At 40.0% G+C, this 14,437-nt stretch overlaps 1 protein-coding gene across 4 annotated transcripts in view; it reads left to right on the top strand.

Moving 5' to 3' along the window:
* Positions 1-14,134, top strand: part of LOC121955105 (E3 ubiquitin-protein ligase RNF19A) — a 35,125-nt gene extending 20,991 nt beyond the window's left edge. For 2 of the 4 annotated variants that reach the window (XM_042502905.2, XM_042502904.2), the window contains 7 exons: positions 1,894-2,099; positions 2,239-2,386; positions 4,956-5,118; positions 6,245-6,359; positions 10,981-11,112; positions 11,596-11,866; positions 12,440-14,134. In XM_042502905.2, coding sequence (XP_042358839.1) covers positions 1,894-2,099; positions 2,239-2,386; positions 4,956-5,118; positions 6,245-6,359; positions 10,981-11,112; positions 11,596-11,866; positions 12,440-12,716 — 1,312 coding nt within the window. In that variant the 3' untranslated portion in view covers positions 12,717-14,134. The remainder of the gene's footprint in view (positions 1-1,893; positions 2,100-2,238; positions 2,387-4,955; positions 5,119-6,244; positions 6,360-10,980; positions 11,113-11,595; positions 11,867-12,439) is intronic. The other 2 variants (XM_042502907.2, XM_042502906.2) reach the window with 2 other exon arrangements.
* The last annotated feature ends 303 nt before the right edge of the window (positions 14,135-14,437 follow it).

The raw sequence follows: 14,437 nt of genomic DNA, 5'->3' as shown, positions 1-14,437 counted from the left end.
AATCTTTGCAGGACGCAGTGTGCAAAGGTCTTTAATATCTAAATAATCCAATTATTGCTGCTTTCTTTGATAACTATACTCACTGATACCTGGAAATGTTTTTATGCATGAGCAGGCCCACACTGGCTTTGTTGTTCAGCCAAAAGGGTTTGACTCGACAATCAGACACAAGCTGTTTAAATCTAGTCTGACACCGACGTGGGATCCAGGCAGCCGTCTAATTATCCTCTTATGTGTGTGTGGCCCTCAGCCTGTCTCATTCATCTACCTCTCTGACAAACCTGAGAACCACATAAAGCTGGAGATGCCAAAAGGAAAAAAAAACGCCTGGAGGAGCTTTTCAGATACTTCACAGCAGAGCATTGCTGCCTGGATCCTGAAGGCACCACAGATCATTCACAGTAACTTTAACTTGTATTTGATCATTAATCACATGATCTTTTGCATATTAAAATTTATGTTAATGATCCCTCTGAGGATTATGTCCATGAGCGCTAAGCTCCTTGTAACGACTGCTCGGGATCTGAGGATGGACTTATTTCTGGTTCAGGTGTTGAACTGTGGAAAGCAGTCACACAGATAGTTGTATCTCTCTTTGAGCTGCGATTCACTGTCAACAAATGTGCTATATGTGAGCAAAGACAACAACGAATGAATTCAGTGTGCTTCACCAGGCTGAACGCATGAGCAATACAAGGAGATCAAGCATTCGATGAGAGACTAACTGCAGCTTTTCATAGATATTCCAGTCAGCAAACCAAAGCTGTGAAGTTTGAATTAAACTTCAATGAGTCTCAGCTCAACATCTTATAGCAACAGAGTGGAATAGTGAGCAGGGAGAGCGCCTTGATTTAAAGGATCAGTGTGTAGGATTTAGTGACATCTAGCGGTGAGGACGGATTGCCGCCTGCCGAAACTTTTGTGCCGAGTGTGAACTCCATGTTAGAATTCCTTCAGTGTCATTCAGGAGGTTTTTACTGGGAAATGAATTATTCGCAGAGATCACCTCTTCTCCATAACCAGGAAAAACACTGAAAAAGCAGTTTCACTTTAAAAATCTTTATTTTCTCAGTGCCAGTGTTTTAAAATTTTATTTTATTTTAATAGTTTCAGTGTATGTTGCTGTGTATGTGGCTGTCGAGAGAAAAAGCGTTATGCACTTTTTTCACAGCGTTCTACCTTTTTTGGATGACTGCTCCCGGCAGAATTTTTCAGAAAGGCGCTGTCGATGTCACTGCTGCCTCTTTCTTTGTTGACATAGTACCATGTTAGCTTCCTAACTAATTTTAATGTCGAGATGCCATTCAAAGAAACAAAACCCGCTTGAAGTGCGTCATTAAAAAAAATAAAATAAGGGGCACTCTTTTATGAAGTGTTTGAATAATGGTCTCCTCAGTGTGGACACAGGCCCTCATCCATAGAGGTGTCTTCTTCTCCAAAACAAACGCACCAAGTGATTAAAATTGGTTAAAGCTTTGAATAAAGTTGTTTCACTTTAAAAAAGTCAGTGTTTTTACGGAGCTGTTTAGCTCTTCACAGAGTGGCTGCTAACCTTGGTGGCCGACGCAAAAACACAGATAGCCTTATTTAGAGTCAGTGTCTTGTTTGTCCCTTCTGGGCTTCTGTAGAAACATGGCAGCTCAACACAGCTCACTCCATGGATAAGGACCTGGAGCAAGTTGCACAAAGCACCTTGAGTTTTCTCCTTTAGTATGAAACATAAGGCTTAATTTCTCTTAAACTGAGGGACGTATTTCAGAGTGTTACACAGAATCCTTTAGAAGTTTTCCTTGGTTCAAGGGGGAAAAAATGAAGTAAATATAGTACATAGTACAAAATAGTACATATTAATGATGCCCATCATTTTCATCTGCAGTTTCTCTCTCTCCTCAGCTATGCAGTGATAGCTTACGGCTGTGCAGAGTGTCCCAAGCTGAGCTGCGGCCGCGAAGGATGTGACACAGAGTTCTGCTACCACTGTCGGCAGCTTTGGCACCCCAACCAGACGTGTGACCAGGCCCGGCGTCAGCGAGCCCGCCACACTTCAGGCGGCAACGATGCCTCCACGCTGTACGTCTTCAATGAAGAACCTGGAGGAGGTGAGACTAACAGCTGCCGAAGCTTGTCTTTGTGTCTTTATTCCAAACATTTACTGCCAGAATATATTATTTTGTTCTTTTTGTCTGGATGAAATGATGTTTTGTGGCCACCCCTCACACATTGACTCTGTTGCTGAAGATGCAGAGGAGATCAAAGCGTGCCCTCGCTGTGGTGCCTACATCATGAAGACCAATGACGGCAGCTGTAACCGTATGAACTGCACTGTGTGTGCCTGTCAGTTCTGCTGGCTTTGTATGCAGGAGATCACCGACGTGCACTACCTCAGGTACTCAGTTCACACTCATGCTTCATATTTAAAAACAGGCAATTACACTTTTATTTGGTTGACGATGAAAGGAATAGCTCATCCCCCAAATGACAATTTGTTTATCAATTACTCAACCTGTGTAGAAGAAACCAAAAATGGAGGAAATTCTGGATGAATTGAAGTCATAGGCGTTGCTGATTAACCCAAGTCTCATTTATCCAGTTTTATGCTCACTTCTCAAACACACAGCCCTTTCTGGAGGGGAGCTGACCTACAGCTGAGACTTAGCTGTGGTCCCTACAAAGCCAGAATTCATTGAAAAAAACTGACATCTTCCATCGATTACATCGATTAGTTAGCTGGGTAATTGTGTCACTTTGGTGGTTTAAAGGGTTAGTTTGGATTCACAAAAGTCACCAAATAACACTAACTAACTTACTGATTGAGTCAGTGGTAGACCAGTAGCTCCCATTTGTAAGTAAATCTACAGGATATTTTTTTAAAGGAATCTGTCTTTGAAGAGAACATAGATAAATCTTACTTTCAGGTCAGTTTTAAATTGTAACATTTTAGCCAAAACTCATATGTTTGGTAAGTACTGAGTACTACTATGTACTACTGAGTACTATTTTAAAACAATACCCAGTCGGAGATTGGGCCAGTCTGCAAGGCACGTACATTGTGTCATTGTTTAGAGACTGTGCTGCTTTAAACCGTTCGTCTGGGCTTCCATTGATTTTTCCAGTCCTGGAAGGGAGTCACTGCTGACTTGTCATCAATTAATCAGCTCTATCTGCTTCCATATTTCCATGCGGCAGACTATGCAACTCAAGCTGCAAGACTAGCTACAGCAGAAGCTGAACAGCAGAATTTGAAGAAACCGTTTGAAGGGCACCTATGCTCATTTTCAGATTCAATTTTAGTCAATTTTAAAACTACAATGTGTAGGTACGAATGTTTGACATATTTAGCATTTTTATGTCGTATGTGCCCCATGCATATGTATTGTGTCACATGAAAAAGAGAGTTTTTGTGCTTGTCAGCATGAGCCGCATTGTCTGTCTTCACCAATTCAGTTCAGTTAGATCTATCAACAATATATTGGTTATAAATTCATATAATTTGATGTAAAAAACAAAAACAAAAACTCAAATATAATGGAGTAAATAGAGCAAATGAAAAGGCTGAGTGTGAGCTGTGAGGAGATGTTCTCCAGCTGTTATTTGTAATTTGTCTCTTAGGCTGTGACATGCACAAGCAGATGTTGCATTTTAATCTGTTCAGTGAGTCTATCAAAATCTTGGAGTTAAGGTAATTTTTGTAAAGAACTTTCTTCTAATATCTTCACATGTGCTACACTGTAGCAGGAAATCAGCACCATCTCTCTGCCTTTTCTCCCCCCGTTCTTTCTCCTTCACACTGCAAATCACACTGAACGTCCTGTAGAAGGGCAAAGCTTTTAGCATCTCGCAGCAAATCTGCCAGTTCAGAGCAACAGAGCACAACTTCAGTATCTCCCCATAATTTCCCCACTCAGGCTTTTAGGACCCCAAAGTGACATTCACTGCTGAAATACAAACCCATGCTTTGAGAAACAGTATAGCCCTTAGCTGCTCTTTGTGTTGCTCATATTGTCACTGCTGCTCCTACAAGTTAATTGCTGCCTGATTAAGACCACACAGCATTAGTCAGTGCTGTGCTGCTTTCTTTGGCAATTAGAATTACAGCACAACATCAAAGACAGATACTGCATTAAAGAAGCACTTCAAGGCAACGTTTATTGAGCCTGTAACTTCATTTCAGGGGACAAAGCACTGATTCTTCATAAACAGACATAAATAAACCTTCTTTTCCATTTATCCTACAGCAATACGTAAGATAAATGAGTGTGTGAATGGTAGCTGCAAATGGCTGTAATTGAGGGAGAGAGGACAGAGCTGAATGACAAATAGAGTTGAGGTCATTTTGGGTGATGATGTTATGACAACAATGAGACAGACAGTTAATGTTGGAGTTGCATAATGAAATGCAGATGTTTTTCTGTTATGCTAAAAGAAAATCAAATAACTGGAGCACATTCCTGTCGTGCATTTTTATGTCTCTGCATAGCCGTGGCCAGGGGGATTATGTTTTCAGGTTGTCTGCCCATCTGTCCCATTGTCTCGAAGGCGAATTTCCTCAAGTTTGGCACAAATGTCCATATAGACTCAACGTCACTTTCCATCGCCTTCTCTTGAACATGATATCTCAGGACCGCCTCCAGGGAATTTCTTCTAATTTGGCACAAACACCCACTTGGACTCAAGGATGAACTGATTAGATTTTGGTTGTTAAAGGTCACTGTGACCTTATGTCCATCTCATTCCCTTGAATGTAATACCCCAATAATGCTTTCGGGGACTTTCTCAAAATTTGGCACAAACATCCATTTGGACCCAATGTCAAACTGATTAGGTTTTGGTGTTCAAAGGTCACTGTGACCTCACGAAACAGTTTTTTTTTGCCATAACTCAAGAATCCTTACACTAATTTTGACAAAATTTCACACAAATGTCTAATAAGATGTTTTGTCTCCTGTGTGTCTCAGTCCCTCAGGATGTACATTCTGGGGGAAGAAGCCATGGTCTCAGACCCGCAAGGTTCTGTGGCAGGTGGGCATGTTGCTCGGAGCACCGGTGGTCATCTCCCTTATAGCGGGCATCGCCATCCCAGTCATCATTGTGGGCATACCAATCTACATGGGCCGCAAGGTATTAAATTATGTGTCACGTCAAATAACTGATTTGAGTGGATGTGCTTACTTTTTTCGCGACTGGTTGCGAACTAACGGCACAGCAATATTGAAAAGATTTTGTAAAACATTAAAGTTTGACACCCTCTCAAATCTGAAGACAATGTGAGTTTTTAGTGTCACAAACTAGCTCAACTGTGACAAGTAGGGAGTCCACAAAAGACTTAATAAAGAAAAACATACATTTTTTAATTAAGACTGACTAAAATAAACAGTGTGATTCAGGTGTGCTGTGGAGGTGTTGAAGGTGCAAAACCAAAAGGCAGGGACGGTGTCTACTGTATGAAGGGATAGAGCGAGTTAACACCTGAGACAGCGTTTATAGCCTGGGGGGGGGGGGCCCAGGTGAGCCTAAGCATGTCAACAACCCTTCTGTGTCAGCCAACTGCCTGATGAGGTTGGCTAGGACATTAATCACAGTCTGTAAGAAGAAAACTAGGGATCTTACAGGGTCGCTATTTGCAAGTCTACAACTAGATTTCTCTTGAGACTGTTTCCCATCCTGCTTTTGGTGAAAAGAATACACAGAACTTTATTTAAGAGATATGACATATTAACAAGTCCTCATGTGTCTGCAAAAACACATCACTCTAGAAAGACAAAATTAACAGTAACATTTTTGAAAATGTGGCACCAATATAATCTTTAAAGATAAACTGTATTTGTGTACAAACTTTACAATTTGACGCCTCAACTGGCCTCTGTTAGTTAGTTGCAATATTTAAATGGGAGGAGACTGGGAATTAGAGATAAACTGAACAGCTTGGATTGGGTTTTATGACCACGTTACAACAAATATCAAGACCACAGGACTTTATGACTTTATTCCAACATCATAAATTTGTTTGCAAGAAAAATCCCTTGAAAAGTTGTTAGGTGTTTGCAGACACAAGTGTCCACCAGTGTTTATCTTTGTGTCAGAGCTCTGTGATAACTCGTACAGGTCTAACAGACGGTTTCCACTTTCCCCTCACGCACGCTGGACACAAATAAGTGACAGGAACAAGTGGTTGCAGAGAATGAGAACAACAAGGAGCAAATTAAATATCCATTGTCTAATTCATGTTTCATTTATTACCTTCCAGGTCCATGGTCGCTGTAAGAAAAACAATATCTCAGGAAGTAAGCACTACTTGACTGTGGCGAGTGGGGTGATGATGTCAGTGTTTGTATCGCCGGTCATAGCAGCTGTCACTGTGGGTAAGGAACAAACTACATCATGGCCACCATCTGTCCTATAGCTTGTTTTTGCAATATTAGTAAAGAATTAGATACAGAAACTGAATTTTTCAAAGCAAGTGGATAAAACTGTTACAATGTCCAGAAACACAGCAGTTTAGGTCAGAAACCAAAGAGGATTCAAATGCTCAATATATCTTTTTTTTAATTATGCCTTTTATTGTTTCCATATAAAAAAAACAGTGTCTACAAAAACCTAAACCATGACAAATATTATTAAGCGTACAAATGACAGATGACAAGATGTTAAAAGTATGTTAAAGAACAAATTATTCACAAAAAAATAAAATTTGAAAATAATAATAATTCAAAAAACAACTTAATAAATAAACAACATACATTCAAATAAGAGGTCCCCAGCATCAACATATATCCCTGTGATCCCATTCACCTGCACTGGATAAAGCCATTGTAGATAAGGTGTGTATAAGGCCACTTTAGTGGACATTAAGCATAAAAAATCAATTGATAAATAATAAAATAATAATAATAATAATGGTAAAAATATATGCATGGATGCATAATAATATAAAAGATAACAGAAAAAAGAATTACAAGACAAAAAACTAATACAGGTAAATGAAATATCATACAAAGCCAATATGAATTAAATAATTCAGGTGACAATATTTGTATTTACTCCCACCCCCCAAATCCGGACATATACCACCTGTCTGAGCTGCTGGGCTGTGACTTTTATTTTTTTGTACCAAGATTTGTCAAGCTAGACACCACTCAGATTTGGATTAATGCTAAATATTTCTTTGTATTTAAATAGTAAATCTGTAGTTATATCAGAAATTCTCATATCTTAGGGCAGTATTCATGTAGCTCAAAAAGTCATTAAAGATAACAGTAATCCATGTGGGTTTCACCAGCACACTGGCTGCTGGCTGTGGAGTGTCTCAGATAATCCCTGCCACAATAATGAGTCTAGGATCAACATTTAAAAGAAACCTCTCGTGTTTTCACACGCTACACACACATTCTAAACCCAAAATTAAAGAATTAGTTCAACATTTTGGGAAAAAAGCTTATGTGCTTTAGGGTCAGATAACACAATTGGTACCACTCTCATATCTGCAAGCTAAATACAACGCTACATTTAACTTATCTTAGCACAAGGACACAATCGCTGATTCGGGGCCGGGACACTTGACATGTTTTGACTGCTGTCTTCCTGCAGTCTTCCTCAGAAGAGTCACGTGATGTTGTTGTGACATCCTGTCGGCTCTTTTATGTCAGGTTTTACAGGACGACCGTGCGCCCTGTTGTCCAACAGTATTTTGTGGACGGCATCCCAGGTGTCAGACAATGTGTGTGACCCCTCGTCCTGGTTTACTGTCTTTGAGGCCTGTTTCCGGATCTCAGTTACCTCCCTTATCCAACGGTAGTGCTCGTTGCTCTCTGACCGAATAACTTTGGCTTTTTCCCAGTCTATGATGAGATTTTCTTCATGGAAAACCAACTAAACCAACAGGCCACCGAGATCGGCTCAGGTTCAGTGCACATGCTCTATGGGCCTAGTAACGTGAAAGATCCCGGTGCTTTCCATGAAAATAGACCGTTTTTTGCTTCATACTTTACTGAGCAGCTGTCATAGCAATGAATGGGGTTCTACCTCTATGGCTTTATCCAGGTTGGGTTTTTTTAAAACATCTTTTCTGCATGTTTTATTCTTTGTACAAGGCTAAGATAACGACATTGCAGGATCTTCACATTTACCATACCGACATGAAAATGGTAAAGCTAATAAACACTTTGCAAAAACATGGGGAGAAGCCACTGAGCGACATAATAAGACTTGGCCCACAAACTAGCAAGAAATTAATAAAAATAAGATACAAGAAAATTAACTGAAAGTAGGACCATAAAAACAAAAAAAAAAGTTTTTTTTTCCTGTAACATGAATTTAAATATATAATTATAATAATCATGAAAAGAGATTTCTGGACATTTTTGATTTTTTTTTTTTAATTTTCCCCTTTTAAAAAATTCAGGTATTTTTCTTTTCAGCTTTTACTAATTTCCTGCAATTTGCATTTTTTTTTACCCTATATTTAAAAGAAATCAAATCAAATTTGTTAGGTTTCAGAGGTTTAAATGCTTGTGAAGGGCACCTGAACGCAGCACGAGGAAATGTATGTCACTCTGGGTTTTAAAGGGTTAAATAAATACTGAGCTGTGCACTTCTGAGCACGCATCCAGGCTTAATGTACCCTAAAACTTTAGTGCACAGCCATATGAAAACCCACAAACTAGGTTTCTGTCTGCAAACACGCAACTTGATTTCATCACCACACACACACACACGCACGCACACACACACACACACACACACACACACACACACACACACACACACACATTTAGTGCATTTCGATGACTCATGCCACTTCCTACAGTAGGTAACATTCCCTGGCTGTGACAGGAATCCTAAAGGCTTCAGCAGCTTCTCAGCTTCCCTCTGCAGTGTCACGACCATAACTGAACCGCACTATGATGGGCCCTCCCTCTGCACACACACACACACACACACACTCAAACGCATTTAGCTGCACCGTACTTTTCACCCTCATCTCCTCCCTCTGCATCCCTGTCTGTACGCCACTTCAGACTCATTTTTCTCTCTCTGCCGTATGTTTCATCAGATCTCTTCTGTCTTGTGTTCTCACTGCACTACGATTGTTATTTTCCTTCTCATATTTCTCTCTTTCAAACTCACATACACACATTCTCTCTCTCTCTCTGTCTGTCTGTCTCTCTCTCTCGTTGTGGACTGTGTGGCTGGCAGGCTCATCCTCTTGCCCTGATTTCACCCTGTTGCTGAGTCAATAGCGTCCCAGTGTTCCCGCTGTGTTAATGATGTCCCTTTGTTTGGTCGGCACTCTGCTTTGTGTTCCCAAATTCCTATCTCAATCACAGGTTGCATAATCACACAGCGTAGAGGGAGGCTGCTGCTCATCGAGTTTGGGGGCTTGTTGAAAGAACGCTTGTGAAGGTTATGAAGGAGAGTGAGGAGAAATCTAACGTGTGAAATAAAAATGGCTTTGTTAGAGGTGTTGTGCACTGCTCTTTTTTTATTTTTACTTAATATGAGATGTGCTATTTTATTATTTTATTAAAATTGCATGTTGAAGACTTACATTTATCATCAGAAAATAAAACGAGTAGACAAAACGAGAAGACAAATAAAAACCAAACATAAAAAGGGCCGTGTACAGTAGATAAGAATAGACTCAAGGAAAGATTCTCAAGGCACAGATAAGACTGATAACACAATAGCCATAGATATACAAACATAAGTAAAATAAACATATTATGCAAGGGATCAAAATAAAAACATAAAAAAGGAGGATTAATGTTAGATTGGCTTTCCTCCAGTTAAAAGAGAATGGATTTAAATATGTGCAAGGTTATAGTTTCCTGAAAGAGAAATAAGTTAATAACACCCAGCATTATTTGGAACAACACAATTACATAGAAATTGAGGTTTAGATGCCAAGAAAAGCTGTAAATATCAGTGTGATCCAACAGCATAGTGTGTACAGTGAAGCAGGAGGGGCTCCCTCTTGTGTTAATTTTGAGCAGTGCAGTAATACTGATATTGAATTCAAATTTCAACATGTAAAAAAAAAGGAAATGAAAGAATGCACATATAGACATACACAAACATTCAGACATATCCGAAAATGAGCGGGAAGAAGTGCAAACATATTAAATCCCACCCCTTCTCCATCAGTTATTGAAAAAACATCTATCTACCACATCTATCCATCTCCTTAATATGCTACTTACACTATATTGCGCCTTGTACCATAGTATACCTCGGTCTACTACTGCACACTATTTCATGATAAAAATTTGCACTGCTACACTGTACTGTCTACACACAGTGTCACCTTTTAACATCACTGTTACTTTAACTTCCATCTACTGCACAGAATGTGTCAGTTGTCCTGAAACGACACTTTACTCCTCCACTTTTTAAAATTGTATGTACCTCTATTTTTTATTCAATTTGTATTTTTTGTACAGTATATTGATCTTTTATTTATTATATGTTATTCTATTTGACATTTCATGCATGCACCTTTGACCCTTGTACTGCTTCAAAACTTGAATTTCCCCTCTAGGGATCAATAAAGGATTATCTTATCTTATCGTATCGTATCGTATCGTATCGTATCGTATCGTATCGTATCGTATCGTATCGTATCGTATCGTATCGTATCGTATCGTATCTTACTCCTTCGGGTCGCTGTGCTTTATTGCATCTTCTTCCAGTGTGAGGTAACTGGAGGCTTGCAAAGCTATATTTTCAAAGTACCTTCCCCAGCACTGCGTGTTGCAGTATTAGTCTTAGAATCAGTGTCTTTGAAACCTGTTCAGTCTACCAGGGACTAAATACCAGCATATTCTTACCTCTGCAGCTTTGATTTTGACCATTTTAAAAACCCGTTTCTGACAAGTCCCCCAACTTTATTGAAGTGCAATACAAAAATCCAAAAGAACTCTTTTATTTCTCTTTAAATTCTGTACATACTGTGTAATGGGTTGTTTTCTCTCTTGATTCCTGCAGGTGTGGGTGTGCCGTTAATGCTGACGTACGTCTATGGGGTCGTCCCCATGTCGCTCTGTAGGAACGGCTGGTGTCGACCGCAGAGTGAGCCCCCTGAAACACACAAAATACAACTGGAGGACTTAGCAAGCTGTGAGTACAAGATTTGAAGGAATAGTTGGACATTTTGGGAAATGTGCTTTTTGCTTTCTTGCAGAGAGTTGATGAGAAAATTGCTACCACTCTCATTTTTCCACGTTAACCATTAAGCTGGAGTCAGGAGGCAGTTAGCATAGCTTAGCATAAAGATTGGGAGTAGCAGGAAACATCTTGAGACAGTAACTGTTAATGATTGTGAACAGTTCAAACAAACAAGATGCAATTTGTCGATCAACAAGCTTTAGAGGTGCTTTGTTTTTTAACACTAGTGAGCGTGAGTCAGACCACCTGTTTCCAGTCTTTATGCGACGTTAAACGATTCATCTGCAGCAAAATACAAAAGCAGAAAAGCATATATCCCAAATTATACAGCTATTTAATCATTTTTAGTTAACTCTTGTCATATTAAGTAATTGGTGCATTGTATTTTTGCCCCAACCGCAACCCGATCTGATGAAGTTTCAACTTCTCTTATAGATCTTCTATTCTCTCATGTAGTCAGTGACCACTGGACGGGTCAGAACAACCCAACGCTCAGTGACACCAGCGTCCAGGAAGTCAGAGTCAGTGTACAGGAAGTGGGCGTCCTCCCCAGTACAAGCACCACGCCACCTGAGCTAGATAGCTATGAGGAATTGGATGAAGCCACTAAACACCACGGATACACCCAGCAGGACAGCCAATCAGACTGCGAGGTGGTTATTGTGCCTGACAGCAAGCTCGATGACACGCAAGGGCCTCCTTTAAGGTAAATGTTGCCTCAGACTCTCCACTTTTTGTTTCAACCCTTATCTTTTTGTTTTTAGGTAGGGTTTTTAGCCATGTTAACGGCATGGTTGTTGTTAGTCTGTCAGTAGATCCACCACTTTGGTCCTTATATAACCACTGCTAGATGGACTGCCATGAAATTTGGCACAGATATCCATGTTCCTCTCATCATGGTAACATATATAAAGTTATGTTACAATATAATTATATTTTTTAAGCTCTTCCAGGTCAGTCTTCAATTCTTCTTCTTTTTTATTTTATTTTTTATTTTTATTTATTTATTTTTTTTTTTACAAATTTTAAGTAATTTTTTGTACTTTTGTTCATTGTTGGGTCTTTTCTTATTTTGTTGCCCTTTGCCTTTTTTCCATGTTTTGAAAGAAATTAAGCCATTTTGCTCAGGGTTCAAAGGGTTAAGTATAGATTCCTGTTGTTGATATATCGCAGATTTTGACTCGTCGGGACATTCTTTGCATGAACATCCTCAAGTCAGAAACACTTTGATTACCTGGCAGCTTCATATTGATTTCTTTCTGTCTTCCTGTCACTGCAGGGAAGGAACCAATATTGAGGTCCGTGTGGAAATCGAGACCCATCCCAGAGGCGCCCGCCAGTCCAGCCTAAGTAGCATCCTGTCTAGCCGAAGCTTGTCAGTGGAGTCACTGGGACAATCGCAGCCCCAGTCCCAAGACCACCTGTGTGCCTCAGAGGAAAGACGAGAGCGGGGAGGAGGAGAAGAAGAGGAGCAGGAGGGAAGAGAGAAACCAGGAGGGGCGACGCCAACGTACGAAGGGATAGTTTACCCAGTCTTTGAAATAGACGGTATATGAGGTCCTCCAGTGCAGGATTTGTACTTGGTTGAAGATGAGTCAGGTTTTATGGAAATAAACAAATCCATGAGCCGACGTGTCACTGGATTGACCTGAAAATCGTTGGCCAAGGCCGCCTCCTGCTTCCAAGACGGGCCCCTCCCACCAGTTGCCTTCTAGCTCCAGCCTCTAAGGAAGATGCGGGTTTTAGAGAGAGCAAATGAGAAAGTGTGTGAGTGTGTGTGTGAGACAAATAGCATGAGACTGTGACATAAACAGGAGGGGGAGAAACTGTTAAAGCAGACAGGATAGCATCCATCAATGAATCTAAAAACAGAAGTGACTGAGAGCATGTTAGTGGACTAGTTCAGTCTGTTTTTTTTTCTATGTTGTCCTTTTCTGATAGAGACTACCTTACTCCCCCTCTGCCATGAATCGATTTCATGAAGCCCTCTTTTCGTCTGGCTGTACACTTCTTTTAGTGACCTCACCTCCCTCATCCCGTTCCCTTTACAAACAAACGGCCCCCCACAAGCATGATCTGTTTTATGGGGGTTGAAGAATCTAATCGTGTCAGCAAGTAAATATCACATGCTTCCCAAGCCAAGACAGTAGGAAGGTTTTCCTACCTGAAAGCATATCTGCATTATTTTTAAGATGCAGTCGTCACACCTGAATTGGATGACGCATGCTGCACTGTTCAATCACTGATGTGAACCAGTTAACATCTGGAAAAAGCCTGTAACTGTTGTTCTCTATTGGGGTAAAAGGTGCTCTGTGACATTACAGCAGCGATCGAATTGACTTGGTGGCTTATAAATACCACATAATTATTGCTATTAATCTCAGATCCACAGTCTTCCATTGAATTAGACAGGAGGCAATGTCACTTTTGTTTTAGTCCAGCCTTCAAGAGGCTATTTATTTTTAAACCAGAGAGGGAGACATTGCTTTAGTTTGTAAAAAATGCTCATTCTAATGCAGATACTCGCGCGCATCGGCGGCAACAACATGGCAGCAACACTGCAGCCTTTTTCTGAAGAAATTTAAAAGTAGCTGCATGATTCTACTTCTCGCTGTGTGTCCAGGATAACACACACACACACAGATTAACACACTCGTATATATGCACAGCAGTGGGTGTAGTTGCAGTGGGTGTAGTTGCAGTAGTGTGCGCTGCTGAGAGCATCAAATATAAACTAAAGACCCTCTCAAATGATCACAGAGCACCAAAATTTCAACAGCAGCATGCCACTTCAGGCTAAACTCTAATAACCCCTACTAGATGATTTATGAGAAATACATGATTATACATGCTCTGCTTAGCTTCCTGAGTGTGAAATACTTGTGAGAGATGAACACGGACATGACATGATAACCTGTGCTGGGTTGTGGAGAGAAATTAAATAAAGATTTCACCATGAAGGATGAAAATGCAACGCACGTTTTTTATGTGATTTTTGAGCCTTTGATTTTTCTTCAGTGGGAATTCAAGTGGAGTTGGAGAGTTCCTTGCTTACCAATACAGCACATTTTGCTTTTATTGTGTGAATTTGGTCTTGCTAAGGCCCCCAGTCGAAATATTGAAGAATTTATTTGTTTAATTATTTTTTCATTTTAAGGAATTATACGATATAGCAACACAAGAGTTACTGGTCACAATAGAAAAGAAAAAAAACAGGATGGCAAAAAATACAGAAAGTTTTTTAAAATATATATATATATATATATATATATATATA

Source organism: Plectropomus leopardus, chromosome 16 (genome assembly GCF_026936395.1).
Source record: "Plectropomus leopardus strain MGB_pleo_1.0 chromosome 16, ASM2693639v1, whole genome shotgun sequence".
Taxonomy (NCBI): Eukaryota; Metazoa; Chordata; class Actinopteri; order Perciformes; family Serranidae; genus Plectropomus; species Plectropomus leopardus.
Note: the sequence above shows the minus strand (reverse complement) of the source record. Positions and strands in the feature narration are given on the sequence as shown.